General features: G+C 33.8%; 3 protein-coding genes across 11 annotated transcripts in view; 2 read left to right on the top strand and 1 right to left on the bottom strand.

Annotated features, from left to right (window-relative positions):
• LOC141403770 (uncharacterized) overlaps positions 1 to 12,133 on the top strand; it is a 31,568-nt gene extending 19,435 nt beyond the window's left edge. For 2 of the 3 annotated variants that reach the window (XM_073986716.1, XM_073986714.1), the window contains exon 2: positions 9,954 to 12,133. In XM_073986716.1, the coding sequence (XP_073842817.1) occupies positions 10,020 to 11,630 (1,611 nt within the window). In that variant the 5' untranslated portion in view covers positions 9,954 to 10,019 and the 3' untranslated portion in view covers positions 11,631 to 12,133. Of the gene's footprint in view, positions 1 to 9,167; positions 9,307 to 9,953 lie in introns of those variants that run through there. The other variant, XM_073986715.1, reaches the window with a different exon arrangement.
• LOC141403759 (uncharacterized) overlaps positions 1 to 18,510 on the bottom strand; it is a 567,712-nt gene that overhangs the window by 33,533 nt on the left and 515,669 nt on the right. The gene's annotated exons all lie outside the window — the stretch shown is intronic.
• On the top strand, positions 12,139 to 18,199 carry LOC141403766 (uncharacterized). Its single transcript, XM_073986696.1, has 2 exons — positions 12,139 to 14,093; positions 16,276 to 18,199. The coding sequence occupies exon 2, from the start codon at positions 16,340 to 16,342 to the stop codon at positions 17,987 to 17,989; it is 1,650 nt and encodes a 549-aa protein (XP_073842797.1). The 5' UTR covers positions 12,139 to 14,093; positions 16,276 to 16,339; the 3' UTR covers positions 17,990 to 18,199.

Below are 18,510 nucleotides of genomic sequence, written 5' to 3'. Positions count from 1 at the left end.
AATGGTACTAAATTTAGTACAATTTGGATTTGGGTGAACGGATGGAGCTGGAATCCTGAAATTTGTAATGAGGGTCACTGATGGAGAGTAAAAAAGAAAGGTTTTTGGAAATTCGAATTAAAAGTATACGAAAAATACTAAATGGTACTAAATATAGTACAATTTGGATATGGGTTAACGAATAGGGCCGGAATCCTGAAATTTGGAATGGGGGTCACTGATGAAGAGTAAGAAAGATGTACCAAAGGTCGAAAAGTCCTAAATGGTACTGAGTTTAGTATGATTTGGATTTGAAGAGCTGGAATCCTGAAATTTGGAATTAAGATTACTGTTGGAATATAGAATTGACATATGGAGGTAGCTTTGGAAAATCGTACTAATGTGCACGAAGCAGTACTAAATGGTACGAAATTCGCTATAATTTGTATTTGCATGAACAGATTATTGTTGGAGTGTAGGATTGAGGTAGTTTTGGAAATTCGTACTTATGGAAAAGTGCTAAATGGAACTACATTGGATATCGTGTACGAAAAGTGCTAAATGGTACAAAATTTGGTACCTTTTGGTATTTGCTATATGGTATAGAATTTTGTACAATTTGTGATTTTGTAAAGGTTAGAAATGGAATTTTGAAATTCGGTATTAGAGTGGAGGTAGGGAGGAGGTTTTGAAAATTCGTACTTATTTATACAAAAACTACTAAATAGTCCCCAAATGGGTTTCAGGGGAACTGGTAAAACTGGAAAAGTGAATTGGAGTTAGGATATATGTTGAATATAAGGAAGTAATTTTTAAAACGTTTACCTATGTGTACGATAAGTTGGATAACATGTTGGTATCAAAACCATTTTAAATATTTAAGGTACTAAATTTGGTGTTGGGTGTAGGAACAAAACTGGGATTATATAATTTGGAAATACGCTATTTGTACAAAAAAATACGAAATGGAAAAATATTTGTTATGAAGATCGCTCTAAAATTTGAGACAAAGTTCTGAGTTTGAAAAATTGTACTGAATATTGTTCCATTGATTTGATGTTAAAGCCAAGGAGTTTATAAATAATGTACTGAAATTAAGTAGTCAAACGTGAAGTATCTTTTCAAAAAATGTTTTTTGTTTTGTTTGGTATGTAAATTTGAAAACGTGGTCCAATGCGACAATTTTGTTAACTAGAAAGTATTTACCCCCTGATATTAAAAAATCCTAAATTAAAATGCCTTCAAAAAATTTCCGTTATATACGGTTGACATACCAGTGCACAATAAGTACAATTTTTTGTAAAGAAGTTTTCTAACCTTTCATGCCACAAATTCCGAATTTCGGTTGGAAAATGTGCAGAAGATTTTCAAAATACTCTAAATCTTCAAAATATCTCTTCTAATAAACGTGGATTGAAGTGGAGAATTTTTTAATAAAACTTTTATATCCTCTGAGTATTCAAGGTCCAAATTTAAAGAAAATTGGACAATATACATTTGTTCTTCTTTTAAAATACACTTAGTCGAGAGGTACCGTTATATGGGGATATCCGAAAACGTGGATTTTTATGGCCATTTTAAATGCCGAAAATTTAACGGACCTTTTCGGGTTCTGGCCGAAACCGCTAAAGCTAGAACCTTGAATTGTGAATGTGCGTGATTGTTGTTGTGAAGGGGTGAGATAAAGTTAAGTGTTTGGAAATTCGTACTGGAAGAGAATGCTGTGTTAGTGAAGGGGTAAAACCAGGAGTCAAATCTGAAATTTGCAATATGATACGTAGTTTTGGAAATTCGCAATAAAAAATATGGTAGGGATGCGATAAGGCAGATATTTTTTTTAAATTCTGACTACAATCGAAAAAATATTGGTAATAAAAATAGGTCTTAGTACAATAGAATCTCCAGTATTCACCATTCCCGTATTAAATATTGTTTATATATATTTCGTTTCCTTTCCGCATACGAAGTAGCGGGCATTTGCTAGTCTAAAGTTATTTGGAAATCATAAAATTATTTTTTTTTTCATTAGACGCTTTTTTTAACAAAAAGTACGATTGATACCATGATACAAAAATGTATCCCTGTGTGTAAAATATACCAATATGAGCAAAGAGGGGACGATATCTCATACGAGAAATTGTAAAAGTGTAACACACGACTTTATTAGTTATTTTGTATGTATACGTAAACAAACATCAGCTGACAGTTTATATCCTCGAAAAGCTAAGTGTAACCAGCAAAGATTAACCCACTGGATCTATGAAACCCAGTGGGTTAACCTTCAAAAGTGTAACCGGGGTATAAAGAATTGAAATTTCGATTTACTTAAGTGCTTAGGATGAGACGCGAATAGTATTAGTTGTACAAAATGGTATTAATATCAAAGATGTAATTAATTGTACTATTTACAAAATATGTACATGGTTGCATTTTTAGCTGTTAAATTCAAATATTTAAGCATATGTTTCGTAATATTCATTGAATTAGTGAAAACGTATACGTAAAGTATTAAAATAAAATATGTACATAAGATAAATTTTAATAATAAAAGTTGATCCGCTTCAGATTCTTATTTTGTATTAGGTAGAGTAGACTGTATGGGCTAAATTTATGTATTTTCCAAACGTGTTTACTTTTTACACTGATGAATTTTTGGTATTCAGGATGTTACCGGAGCTTCTTTCTAGATACATACATTGACGACGAGAGGGAATTTTGCATAAAAAACCGTCAGTTATAGAAGATAAGTAAAAGGAAAGCTGTGTGCTTAGGAAATAAAGTCATTTGTGGATAAGTGTAATAAAGTCAATACAGCATTGTTGAATTGTTATCTAAACGAACCCGGGGAATGGAATGAAATTTGGTATTTAGTCTTCGTAGGGGGCATTATATCTTCACCTTGAAATTTGTCTGCATAGGCCCACGCCTTCATAGGACGCTACCTCCCGATTTTCGGTATTTTGGAGGTTTTAGCCTGATTATCACACTGAAATGGCTGAAAATTGGTATTAAGTCTCTGTTGGAGGACTTATAACCTTCCACCAGAAATATGTCGGTATAGGTCCTCTTCTTACTATGGCCCCCATAGAACTGTGCCTCCTCATTTTCGGTATTTTGAGTGTTGTGTATTCGATCTAACTTTACACATTGAATGGTTACATAAAACCTAAAAGGAGAAACTAAACAAAACTTTTCAGACACTGAATTATCATCAAAAAATGTTTTCAATAAAATCTAAAAATTGACATTGAGTTTTATAAGATCACTCAAATGTAAACATTTTAAAAAAAAAATTATGCAAGAGTTTCATTTCGCATTTATTGCAAGAGTTATTTAAGAATAATATTCCAATTTGATCGACAATACAATCAATATCAGGACAAACGTGAATAAAAACTACGTGCGGAATTTTTTCCCTTTCCCCAATTTGTTTTGCGGAATTTTTATTTTCATATATATGTCCAAAAAAAGAATATTTTTGTCGATTCAGCGAGAATATTGCACAGTTAAGAGATTTTGATATTGATTTTAAAAGAATTTCACTTTTTAAAATTATTTTCCATGCGGAAAACTCCGAGGGAAATATTCATTATTGCCCTGAATAATTCGTAATTTACAAATTATGGGGAACTAGGATTTAATGGAATTTCGAATTTACGGAATTTTTTCCCTTTCCCCAATTTGTTTGCGGGAATTTTTAATTCCATATTTATGTCCAAAAAGAGAATATTTTTGTAGATTCAGCTAGGATATTCATAGTTAGGTGATTTTAGCTGTTTTCAACATTTTAAAATATTGGTTTTAAAAGAATTTCACTTTTTAAAATTATTTTCCATGCGGAAAATTCCCAGGGAAATATTCATGATTGCCGTAAATAATTCGTAATTTACAAATTATGGGGAACTACGATTTAATGGAATTTCGATTTAACGGAGTTATTATTAAACAGGTACGAGTTAAATGGTCTTCCATATTTTCAATATTTCGTAGGTACAATAATTTCACAGAAAATAACAATGCGAATCAATTAAAGCTTTTATATCGTTGCAAATTAATAGTTTTTTTTAGAAATTCCATCAACAGAAATTTGATCTAAAACAAAACGCAAATGCCTTCAAGCAAAATAATTGACAGTTGAAATTGAGTGGGGTTTTGTATATGTAAAAGTACTATAATAGCTCATTTAGACTAGCCATAAATCCTCGACTGGATTTAATAAATCCAGTACAAATCTCATTGCATTTAGATATACATTTTGGAGGATTTAAATGGCAGTCAGCTGATTTTTGTTCATAGCACAATTACCAAGGTAGATGCGTCAGCCCATCTGAACAAATTTGAAACGTTAAACGAATTTTTTTAATTTGAATTCGTCTCAAAAAACATACGTCAAATTACAAATTTATTTTTTAATACTGAAAATGTTAGCACATTATGCTACTAATGCTAACTAAAGAGCAAATAAAGAATTATTTTATCGCAGTTTGCCCATCTAAAATAAATAAACTAATTATTTTATCGTTTAGACATCATAAATATTAGTCTTGGTTGATTAAAATCAACTTTGTATATCAAAACAAATTTAATTTTTCCGCCTTGTTTACAAATTTTTACATTTTAAATTATTTTTAGTGTAGCAATTCACCGATGCATCTACCTTGTTTCTTGTGCCAGCTTGCAACTTTTTGTATTTGCTAGCAACATGTTGCAAAAAACCGAGTTGTATACGAGGATTTATGCCAGATTTAAAACAAATCCACTCAATAGGAGGATTTATTTTTGTATGGGAAATCTGGTAGATTTTGGCTGGATTTAGCAAATAAAACCTGATAATGGGCTAAATCCGGCTAATGGTGTCATATCTAAATGGCATATAAGTTTAGTAGCGAAAATCATTCAAAAAATACTAATATTTTGACGATGTCAACTGAAATACAATTGTAATGAATTTAATGGAATTTCAATTTACATTTATCAATTGTGATAAATGTAAATATATAAGGTCGGCCAATAAGCCCAGCTGATTATTATGTTTGATGTCAAAAACATTATTGTGATTTAAAATACAAAAGAAACAGTATTCTGAATGGCCGACCTTCTGTTGGCCTTGATATATATTTTCTGATTTCCCGGGATATATGATTTTGTTTCCCGGGGAAATTCTGTAGTCAAAAAACCGAGAATTCCCAAAACCCTAATATGAAATCAATTTACAACTACATAGACAGTTCATGTTCGATCAGCTGGGCTGATGCATCTACCTTGGTAATTGTGCCATGCACAATAACAACGATGTTATGACCCCCTGCAGACAGTGAAATTAATTTCATGAAATTATGCGCTCTTAGGTCGAGTTCCATATTAAAGTCACTTTATTATATTGCATATAGTGGGTAATTCGATCTAAAAACCCCTGCAAAATGTGAAAATTTTCAGTGCCAGTTTCACAGTCTGGCATTAGTCTATCTCTTCTCTCTAAAAATCACTTTGTTGACACAACAGCTCTGTTCCTTTACGTTCAAGAATCTTCAAGTTCTACCATAGACTAATTAATGTAGAGACAAAGAATGGCTCTCACCATTTATCTGCGGCGACATAGATGTCGTTTACGCATGTTTGTGGTTTGAGTGACAGCTACTTGTTTCACTCAAACGAAAACTCCTAAAAATATTAATATTTACGAAATACATGCCTAACAAAAATAGTAGCATAGTTAATTTCATATGTAAAGTACATTTTAAAGTGGCGAAGTTTGCAAACAAAGACCCTAATTGGTAGAAAAACAAATAAATTGTTTTCGAAGTTGAGTCATTTTACTAGCCCCAGTCTGGCTTGAGTCAGATGACTAGCCCCAAATCGTTTCGTGCGACATCTGGTGGGAAATGAAAAATGAGAGCGTTCGTAGTCTCTACTTAAATAGTCTATGGTTCTACCACTTTTTACTAGAAAAGCGTTCCTTTACTTCAGACACAATACAATTCATATGGGAGCAATTTGCAACTCTTACTACTTTTGCCGGTTTTACCATTTTCAGAGGTAAAGGAACAGACCAAACTTGGGTCTCTTGTTAAAACAACAACAGAGCATAGTTTGAACGGCACCCTGCTTCACTTCGTACCTACGCATTTATTTTTATTTTTAATTTTTTTTTGTAGAAGTTTATAACAAAATATAATAAATTAGCAATAAATAAGGGGTCGATCATCGATAACAATTATCGTTGAGTGGCGTTGCCAGTTGTCAAAATTGATCCACGTATGGCAACTCTCAACTAAAGTTGCGTATCTCAGTTGACGAAGCGGCAGTTTTTCAGCAACCAGCAATTTGCAGTTGCAGTAAACATTTTCGAAGAAACAAGAAGTAAAATAGAAGGAAAAATAAACATTTTGTTAACAATTATTGATTCTTTGCGTCATTAATTAATTTTGTGTATCAATATGGTGAAAATAACGACAAAGCAACAGTTCGAAATATTAATTGATAAACTGAGTGAAAATCCAAACTTAGCCCGAGGAGTTCGGGAGTTTTGGTGAAACCAAAGCCACAGCGGATGAAGCGTGAAGGTCTATTTCGGACAGTTTAAACAGCCATGAACCTCCAACACGAACACCTGAAGAGTGGCAAGAAAATAAAATAAACTTCAACGACACTGGTGGTGGTCCATCACAATAAGTGAATTTATCGCCTTTGGAGCGGACAGCAGCAAATCTTTTGCAAATTAATTTGGTGACAAATACAGTAGGTTCAGTTTAAGTACAAATGACGAACATCCTCCTTTGGACCATCCATATAGCCAACTACACCAGGGAATTTCGTTTTTGAATAAAAACGGTTTTTATTTTGCCTTTTTTCCTCCTCTGTCAACTTCGAAACGATCCACAATTTGTCCTTTATCAAGTGGACAACTTCCTTCAATACTCTCGACAATGTAGATTGAGCCATGCAATTGTTGAAATCATTGCAATGGGACTTTTGGAAACTTCCGTCCTCAAAGAATCGCAAAGCTGCGCACACTTTTAAAAGTGGGGGTATTGCTGTTGATATGTACAGTGAGTGTCAAAAATATTCGGTTTTAAATTTCACCAATAATAACACCTCAGTATTTTAGAAGCCCATACCGAATATTCAAAAAACCAAATACTTAAAAAAATGTTGGTCCTGTGGCAATTAAAAAATGTAGGTAACATGGATCCGTGGCAACCCTATAAGCGAGAATAACAAAGAAAATTTTGTTAACCCTGTTTTCTATGCGTCAAAAATATTCGGTTTTTGTAACTTTTGTTAAATATTTTGACAAAAAACCGGTCAATATCGAACTTTTTCTGCAATATTAGTATAAATTTCAATAATTGCGAACAGAATCTTTGTTCCTGTGTGCAAAAATATCAGATTTCATAGCAAATTATCAAAATTTAGGGCTAAGGAAAAACGCTATCCTAGAAAAGAGAAAACTGTTTATATTTTATTATAAAAACGGCAGAAATGAAGGGAATTTTTGCTTATTTTTGAATAATTAGCCGACTGTAGTTGAAATAATGTGCAAAAGTCACGAAAATACAGAAATAATAGATTTCGTGAAACACATAAGCCAACCAAACCAAGGACTGGGAGGGAAGGTAGAGGAATCTCCTGAAAAATTACAGCTAAACCACCCTTAATTTTCTTGAAATTAGTCACCGAGCCCTAAATGACTTTCAGAAGATAGAAAATATGCACTTACATTCCAAAAAAATCGTAAGGATAAAGCCTTTCATGGCCTTGTAACAGATCACACACCATCGGCTTACTTACATAACCAATAATGTTGTATAAATTTCGCCTTGATGTGCCTTCAAAACTTCATGTACATCAGAAAACTGGTGAAAAGGAGTTAGTTTTGAATGTCTAAGCAGGAAAATCAGTATACCACCAAGTTTCCGGCCTTTCTGTATACTCCAACAAAAAAAGTACGAAAGAGCTTCTAGGAGGCATGTGTTTATCAATGACTTATGATGTGTTACAAGGCCATAAAAGGGTTTATCATTACGATTTTTGTGGAAAGTAAGTGCATATTTTCTATCTTCTGAAAGTCATTTAGGGCTCGTTGACTAATTGCAAAAAAATTAAGGGTGGCTTAGCCGTAATTTTTCAGGAGATTCCTCTACCTTCACTCCCAGTCCTTGGTTTGGCTGGCTTATGTGCTTCACGAAATCGATTATTTCTGTATTTTCGTAACTTTTGCACATTATTTCAACTATATTCGACTAATTATTCAAAAATAAGCAAAAATTCCCTTTATTTCTGCCGTTTTTATAATAAAATACAAACAGTTTTCTCTTTTCTAGGATAGCGTTTTTCCTTAGCCCTAAATTTTGATAATTTGCTATGAAATCTGATATTTTTGCACACAGGAACAAAGATTATGTTCGCAATTATTGAAGTTTATACTAATATTGCAGAAAAAGTTCGCTATTGACCGGTTTTTGTCAAAATATTTAACAAAAGTTACAAAAACCGAATATTTTTGACGCATAGAAAACAGGGTTAACAACTTCTTCTTTGTTATTCTCGCTTATAGGGTTGCCACGGATCCATGTTACCTACATTTTTTAATTGCCACAGGACCAACATTTTTTTAAGTATTTGGTTTTTTGAATATTCGGTATGGGCTTCTAAAATACTGAGGTGTTATTATTGGTGAAATTTAAAACCGAATATTATTGACACTCACTGTAACTTACTTTGAAGTCAACCTTTAACGTTTCCACAACCTAAACTACGGCATCCTTTGGCAATCGAAAATACGCCTTAAACCTGAAATAATTTACTGATTATATAGATCTTTCCACATGATCATCAGCTTACAGTGCAGATGGCAATTCCAATGGATTCGACTTGTCCCTCAAATTTCTTCTAATAGATGCAATGTCCTGTACATTTTCTTCATCATCAAAAAATAATTCCACCGAACTTATCATTTTTTGGGACAGCAAATAAAACTTGACGATCCGAAGATTCAATGGGCAGGTTATATTTCAATCTTGGGTTGTTTTCCAAATTTTCTCGAAAACTCAGCCAAAATATTAAAATATTGTCCAGAATACACAAAAGAGTTTTCCAAAGCGCAATTATTTTTAAAATGTTTTTTTTTGCGAATAGAGGTCACAGGTTTGAAAAAACACTGATCGATAACATGTTTATCGACCACCCAGTTGAGTTGACATTAATGGTACAACATTTCGTCTCAGTCGCGCAGACAACTGACAACACAACTCAAGTTTAGTGGCAATACAAGATAGACCCATAAGTGTTGTTAAACAATATTCATCAGTTCACATCAAATTCAAGGTAGATATATTATTTTTTATATTAAAAAGGAAGTACCTATCAAAGAAATAATGTGAAATGTCAAAACACAACAGTTTGTGGATGGTAATGAGAGTGTGTGTCATTTGGTTTACTCTCACAGTGTTTCGCATTGGGAGAAATAGCTTGAAGAAAATTTTTAGACAAAAATGGGAGGTCGCGTTTGTCATTAACTTTTGTTAATGACTTGTACAAATTTTTGAGTAAAACGAACAGCTTCAAAAGAGAATTCATTGAATATAAAAGGTCACGTAAGTCCCGTTCCACACTACAGTGATTTCATTGAAAAAATGTCATGAAGTTTTGCGTCACTAGATCGAGTTTTATAGTAGAGTAATAGTATCACGAAATTGCTATAGTGGGGAACTCGATACAGAGACGCATAATTTCATGCAATTTCTTCAATGAAATAGCTATAGTGTGTACCGGGACTAAGTAGCACAACGACAACTAATTTTTGCCCGAAAATTCTTCAATATGTTTGTTTAAGTTTTCATACATTTTATTCACAATAACAGAAAATTTGACAGATTGAAACCAATCAGCTGGCCGTTTTACGCCACCTTATAATTTCATCATGGTTTGAAGCAAGACATATTTAATACGAAAACTTTGTATTTTCTTTACAGCCACCACTAAATACTTAGCAGTAAAATTATTTTCCTCAATTGAAAACGAAAATATTCCCAGGAAAAATGTCGGCAGTTTTTTCCATAAAAACTGAACCATTTGATAATGATTATAAACAGGAAGATTCCAACAATGATACAAATACACTAAGCTACAATTCCACAAAACTTGAAAATTTTACAAATATGGGAATTAATATTAAAGAAGATCAACCCGACTTGGATAAAATGGAAGAATTTTTACCAGAGAATTTCGATGAATCCATAATTACAGTTATCAAAGAAGAGGACGTAGATGAAATGGACGAATTTTCAGCTAGCATCTACTCATGGAAATCTGATGATCGTAAGGAAGTAATTACCCATGATGTACTTCACCATCAAGAGGTTACACAACAGCATCTAACTACTACAACAACTCAAGAGATATCCTTACCCAAATTAGAAATAATGGATGTACACACAGATGAGGAAGATAGTAAAGACCTTGAGACCAATGGTGATACAGACGTTAACAGTGCTGATAATAATGAGAAGAGATCTGATATTTTATCTACCCGACATAAGTGTGAAATATGTAGTAAATCTTACACAGACAAGAAATATCTAAAGGCTCACATGAGACAAAAACATACCTTGTCTACGAATGCCCAGTATATCTGCAAAATTTGTAATCAAAGATTTACCACACGAGTAGGTCTTGAAGTGCACTCTATCAGGAAGCATCCAGAAACACAAAGACCTACTGAAAATAAATGTGAAATATGTGGTAGTTGTTATGCGGAATCCAGAAGTCTTCGGGCACATATAAGAAGTAAACATCCCGCATCTATAGATTCAAACTATATTTGCGAAATTTGTAATGACAAATTTACCACACAAATAGGTCTTGATAGACATTCCTTGCGGGCGCATCCAGAAACACAAACACCCACTGAACACAAATGTGAAATATGTGGTAGTTGTTATAAAAAGAAACAAAATCTAACTAGACATATGAGAAAAGAACATTCGTTGATTGATAAAGAGTATATGTGCGAAATATGTCATAGAAGATTTGCCACAGAAGCAGCTCGTGATAGTCATTCTGACCGGATGCATAGAGGAGCTCATTCCACTATTAAATATAAATGTGAACTATGTGATTGTTCTTATAGCGAAGATAAATCTCTCCAGTCACATATAAGAGATAAACATCCTTTGTCTATAGATACAGAGCATATGTGCGAAATATGTCATTTAAGATTTACCACTCAAACAGGTCTTGATAGGCATTATGACCGGATGCATCCAGGAGCTAACTCCACTCAAACACCTGATAAAAAACATAAGTGTGAAATATGTGGTGTGTATTTTAGAGGAGCTATTCCTCTGCGGACACATATGAGAAAAAAACATCCCTCGTTTATAGATTCAGAGTATATTTGCGAAATTTGCAATGTTAAATTGACCACACAACAAGGTCTTGATAGGCATTCTTACCTGATGCATCCAGAAACTCAACCACCTCTTGAACATAAATGTGAAATATGTGGTAATTGTTATAAACGATCAGATAGTCTCCGGGAACATGTGGCAATTAAACATCCTGCGTCGTCAGTGTATATATGCGAAAAATGCCCTAAAAGATTTGCCACAAAACTAGGTCTTGATAGGCATTGTAAAATGATGCATTAGTCTAAGTCGCAGGTACTACGCGTTGAATCTACAGCAACGATTTTACAGAATGGATAAACAAAAATTTCGTATACATTGGACTGAAATTTGAGGCAGAATTTTTAAGACTATCAGCCTGTTTCTGTATGTCGAAACGAAAAAGTCTGCGAATGAAAAAGTCCAAACTTTAGTTTTCGAAATATGTTTACCTTTGCTTTTGCTTCAAAACAAAAAACAAATTTGAAAAAACACACACGAGTTTGGTAATATTCTTTCTTTCGACATACAGAAACTGGCTGTAAGTCCGGCCTGATGAAATACATAATATATCATGGCCACCAATGTTCCGCATGTGGGGAAATTTATATCGAATTATTCGATCTAATGATAAATATTAAATTGGCACATACCAACGAAATGAAGGAACTGCAAAAAAACTTTTAAGACAATAAAATGTAAAGATAGGCATTTAGTTTTATAAAATCACTCTAGTGTACAAATTAAATAAAAATGTTAATAAAAAATTATGCAAGAGTTTCATTTTTCATTTATTGCAAGAGCTATTTAAAACCCATTTTACACTTGCACTTAATACCCCGGTTACACTTAACCGGATTAACACAGTGGGTTTGGATTTCAAATACCAATTCCATAGCGCAAACGTCAAATAAATCCGATTCTTATTTTGTAGTGTATTATGTATTAGGTAGTAATGTATTTACTGTATGGACTAAATTTTGGTATTTTCCAAATGTGTTTACTTGTTACACTGATGAATTTTTGGCATTCGGGATGTTACCGGAGCTTCTTTCTAGATATGTACATACATTGAAGACGAGAGGGAATTTTGCATAAAAAACCGTCAGTTAAAGAAGTAAAGGAAAGCTGTCTGCTTAGGAAATAAAGCCATTTGTGGATAAGTGTAATAAAGTAAATACAGTATTGTAGAATTGTTATCTAAACGAACCCGGGGAATAAAACACGGAATTAAAGCTAATTAGGTTAAGTTTTGGGATGCGTAGCTGCTGTGATGGCATCCACTCCACGCGGAGACCTTGGGGTCCATTGCGATCATCCTGAATGGATTATAGTTGTGGTTGTGATATAAAGGAGATGTAGTTGTGTGATAGTAGTTGTGGGTAGACGAAGCTTGTGAGTGATGTGGTTGTAGATGCGTAGAATCCAATAGTTCAGGTGTGGTGGTGATGGTATTGAAGGTGATGTCGGGTGAGATGTAGTGATGTATAGGCGATGTCTGCAGATTGGGTGTAATATTCGGATGCAACTTTTGCACAGCCTGCAGTAGTCAGCCGTGTGGTGTGCTTCCCATTTGCTCGTCATGGATCCTATTCTGCAGTGACCCGTGATGATCCCCACTGCTAGTTTACGGTCTGATTTCCTCATTGAGAGCAGTGAGGCGGTTCTTGATTTGGACGGGATTGGCCAGATTGCCCTAGATATGCTGCAGTTTGGCGTGTTTTGCCATTGTTGGCAGAATTTCTCCCGACATTTTTGCTCTATTGTTTTCCTGAAGTGACGGCACAGTAGTGGCTTGATAGAGTAGTAGATTTCAATGGTTTGTGACTCCGATCCACAGCATGCCAGTTCGTCGGCTGCCTCGTTTCCTTCGATGTTGCAATGCCCTGGGACCCAACACAAGGTGACGATTGATTTTAGTGGCTCCAAAGCGTGTTTGCAGTCTAACAAAGCTAATTTAGTAACAGTAGTAAGTCAATGTCAGGCAAAAGAAAATTCATGGCGGTCTGCTAGATGCATCACGAAAAAATAACAACAAAAACCTCTTCTTGTACAAATTATGAAGTTTAGTTTTTCTTTTTTATAATAAACTTTATTTTTCTTTTATTTAATATCAAGTTGATTATTTAAAGGTGAGTTGAAAACTGAAAACTATTTTTAAAACTTTTAATAACTAAGCACATACATATCGCCTTGCTGCGTCGTCGTTGCTCTGCTGCTACGCTGCTTCCGTTCTGTCTGCCTTTCCTGCTGAATCGGCAGCTCGTGTGTGAACAGGTAAAGTTGGATGTTATGTTTTTCGTTGAAATTAAGCTTGCAAAGCAGCTCGAGTAGAGTTTCGTTGCATATTTGCAACCAAACTGTGGAAATATGAAACGATAACTTACACATTAAATGTCAATCTTTGTTTTCTTTTTTTATGAGAATACAAACTAAAACAACTTATTTCAAATTCGATCAGCTGGGTTGATGCATCTACCTTGCTAATTGTGCCATGCCAAAATAACCCCAATGTTATCTCTTCTCCCTCTCACTCACTGTGTTGACACAACTTGGATCTCTTTTTAAAACGACAACAGAACATAGCTTGAACAGTGCCATTCTTCACTTCGAACATACGCGTTATTTACTTTTAATTTTTTGTGTAGAAGTTTATAACAAAACGTTATGAATTAACAAAAAATAAGTGTTATTAAACCATATTCGTCAACTCGCATCCAATTCAAGGTAGATATATTTTTTTATATTAAAAATGAAGTGTGTCTATCAAAGAAATAATGTGAAATGTCAAAACCACCATACACTGTTTGTGGATGGTAACGAGAGTGTGTGTCATTTGGTTTGCTCTCACAGTGTTTCACATTGGGAGAAATTGTTTCAAGAAAATATCTAGGAAAAACGCCGTTTATTTATGTAATTGCATTTTGATACTGTTAATTCTTCAGAGCTTATATTTAAAGAGCATATGAACCATTATTATACACTGGTAGCCAAAACTAAAGCAACTCAAATAGCAAAGAGAATAAATGTCCCGTAACTTTTTTACAAATAAAGATAACGTGAAAGTTTTTCCTGTTTTAAATTAGGCACATTATTTATTCACTTTTAATAAATAGAAAGCAAAATGCAAAATTCACTTTATGATAAAAAATAATCTCTGGTACATGCAATTGACCCAATTTTGGCTTGAACAAAACTAATGCAACTCTACTGTACAGACATATGATCACTCAAATTTTAGTTGTTTTTACCGTTATAATTATCGCGTTTTGTTTTCTACGCCTATCACAGAAAATGATTTCAGAGAAATATTCCATAAATAAATCGGTGATTTCACGTATTATAAGTCGTTTTTATGCAACTGGATCAGTAGTGACAGTCCACCACGGAGGAAGGCCGCGAAAAACTTCAGTCCGCACTGATCAACAAATTGTGAGAGAAATAAAAAAACACCCATTTAAGAGTTCAACTGAGTTGGTGAGTTGGATATAAGCTCAAGATCAGTGCGTAGATGAGCTTTTGCAGCTGGCCTGCATTCCCGGAAGCCATCAAAAAAACCGTTTATATCTGAAAAGAATCGGAAGGCAAGGTTGGCTTTCGCAAACGAACATATCAATTGGAATCCCGCTCAGTGGAGAAATATTTTGTTCTCAGATCAGTCTAAGTTTAATATTAAAGGTTCAGACACGAAAAATTGTACGGTCAGACGGCCAAAAAATTAAAGTCTCAAGCCGCAGTATTGCAAGGGTATTTTTAAGCATGGAGTAGGGTCGGTAATGGTGTAGGGCTGTTTTTCGTTTTATGGACTTGGGCCTATCCATGAAATAAAGGAAGTTATGGATCGGTTTGTTTACAAAGATGTGTTGGAAAACGTGATGCTTCCATTCGCTGAGGAAAATATGCCTCTTGTTTGGGTGTTTCAGCATGACTATGACCCCAAACATGCATCAAAACTTGTCAAGGATTAGTTGCGGGAGTCAAAAATCAAGGTTTTGTCATGGCCAGCACAATCACCTGATCTTAACCCCATAGAAAACCTTTGGAGTATCGTAGACAGGAAAATCAAGAGAGATTCGGAATCAAACAAACACAACATTTTCCAAAGGATTCAGGATGCCTGGAGTAGTATACCCAAGGATCAAATTGAGCGCCTTATTGATTCAATGCCCCGTAGGTGTGCAGCCGTTATCAAAAATAATGATTAGGCTATCGATTACTAGCCAAATTTACTTCTTTTAAAATAAAAAGTTAAAAAGTTGCTTTAGTTTTGACCAAGCAAAAATTGAGTCATTTTAGTTTTCCATATATTATTTTTCCTTCAAAATGAATTTTGCATTTATGTTTTTTGTTTTTTAAATGTGAATAAAATACATAATTTAAAACTGAAAGAGCTTTTAAGGCCTGCGTACATAAGCTGCCTTGCCTGCTTACCTTGCTTACTTCTGATAAAAGAATAAAAAAGAAAAGGGCAACCCAGTTCGAAATTTCCTCGGCCTTCTTTATTCTTTTATTTTTATTATGTCAAAAATGAAGCAGGAAAGCAAGGCAATCAGACAGAGCAGCTTATGTACGCAGGCCTTTACGATATGTTTATTTTTATAAAAGTTACAGAGCATTTATTCTTTTTGCAACTTCAGTTGCTTTAGTTTTGGCCACCAGTGTATGTTTACTTTTACTATTGGTTGGATTTTAAAACGCAAAATAAATCAATGTGTAGGCATGAAAAATATATTTTTTACATAAAAAGTTTATGCCACGAATGCCCTCCATGAAATTTAATGATCACTTTTAACTTTAAGTTAACCGGAACGATATAAATCTGTTCGGAAAGTCCAAACTTTAACAAAATAAGACTTATAATAATCGGGGTATGGTTATTACATTTAAAATGTTTGTTTCTATTTTACAGCCCTAAATACAATGTAATCAGATATTGCACTCTTTAATTGAAAAGAAAGATATTCAAAGTAAAAATGTCGGAAAAAATTTCCATAAAAACTGAACCATTTGGCAATGATTATAAACAGGAAATTTTTAACAATGATACACATACAACAAAACTTGAAGATTTTACAAATATGGGAAATGATATTAAAGAAGAACAACCAGACTTGGAGAAAATGGAAGAATTTTTACCAGAGAATGTCGACAAGGCCATAATTGAAATAATTAAAAAAGAGGACGCAGATGACATTGACGAATTTTTACCGGATAATTCCCATAGCTTCTGCTCACCGTCATCACAGAAATCTGATGATCATACGGAACATGTTACACAACAACATCTAACTAATACAATAACTCAACAAATATCTTTACCGAAAATGGAAATAATTGATGTGTACACAGATGATCAGGATAGTAACGACGGCCTTGAGATCAACGGTGATACAGACGTTAATGCCAGTGATAATAAAGAAAGATCTGATATTTCATCTTCCCGTCGCGCTCAAACACCTACTGAACATAAATGTGAAATATGTGGTAATTCGTATACAGAATTTTATAATCTACGGAGACATATGAGAAAAAAACATCCTTTGTCTATAAATGCCAAGTATATCTGCGAAATTTGTAATGAAAAATTTACCACCCAACAAGGCCTTGATGTACATTCTACCCGTAGACATTCAGGAGCTCATTCCACTGAAATACGTACTAAACATAATTGTAAACTATGCGATAGTTCTTTTACAGATAGCAGAAATCTTCGGACACACATAAGAAAAAAACATTCTTCGGCTATAGATTTAGAATATATTTGCGAAATTTGTAATCAAAGATTTACCACACAAAAAGGTCTTTATAGGCATTCTTCCAGGACTCATCCAGAAACTCAAACACCTACTGAACACAAATGTGAAATATGTGGTATTTATTATATGGAATATTATGGTCTCTGGCAACATATTCGAAAAAAACATCCTTCGTCTATAGATACAGAGTTTATATGTGAAATATGTAATGAAAAATTTACCACGCAACACGGTCTTGATGTACATTCTAACCGGTTGCATCCAGGAGCTCATTCCACCCAAATACCTACTAAATATAATTGTGAAATATGTGGTCGTTCTTATGCAGTAGAAAGAAAACTACGCGAACATATGAGAAAACAACATCCTTTGTCTATTGATACAGAGTTTATCTGCGAAATTTGTAATGAACGATTTACCACACAACAAGGCCTTGATGTACATTCTTACCGGATGCATTCCACTCAAACACGTACTAAACATCAGTGTGAACTATGTGATAGTTCGTTTACAGAAGAAAGAAATCTACGCAACCATATAAGAAAAAAACATCCTTCGTCTTTAGATACAGAGTATATATGTGAAATATGTAATCAAAGATTTACCACACAACACGGCCTTGATGTACATTCTCAGCGGATGCATCCAGAAGCTCAAACACCTAGTAAATATAAGTGTGAAGTATGTGGTAGTTGTTATTCGGAATCATATAATCTCCGTATGCACATAAGAAATAAACATCCTTCATCTATTGATACAGAGTATAACTGTGAAATATGTAATCAAAGATTTACCACACGAACAGGTCTTGATAGGCATACTTACCGGATGCATCCACAAACAGTCTTACCGGATGTATCCATATGATAGATAATATGGAACTTGAAAATTATTATTGCAAATATTGTCAACAAATTCGAGTTATTCGGTGGAGTCATTACCTCAACATATCGCTCGAAGTTAGTCATCAACGGATACACAAATGTCAATTGCCGAGTTTTATCTTATGAATATGAATTTACATAGGTATAACGTATCCGTAAAATGTACTCATTAAATAAAAATATTAATTAAAATTATCCAAGAGTTTCATTTATTGCAAGACCTATTTAAGTAATAAGCCAGTTTGATCTACAGTATAATCAAGCTAATTCGTTATTCGGGAGACCTTACAAATCTGCGGAAATTGTCATTTAGAGTTTCGATTCAACGGGATAATATTAACCCACTTAAGGCCACTGGTCGTTTCTTCTTCCTTATTTGCAAATTTGGTATTCGAATATAAGCGACCATACAATTGTAGCATATTTAATTTCAATTACATAGATTACAAATGTGATATTTTGTTCATGACATTTATAAATTATTGAGAATTCTTTCAAACTGTT

This window comes from Musca autumnalis, unplaced genomic scaffold (assembly GCF_047663935.1).
Source record: "Musca autumnalis isolate F117 unplaced genomic scaffold, ASM4766393v1 scaffold_4, whole genome shotgun sequence".
NCBI lineage: Eukaryota > Metazoa > Arthropoda > Insecta > Diptera > Muscidae > Musca > Musca autumnalis.
The sequence above is the reverse complement of the archived record's forward strand: the minus strand, read 5'-3'. Positions and strand labels throughout refer to the sequence as shown.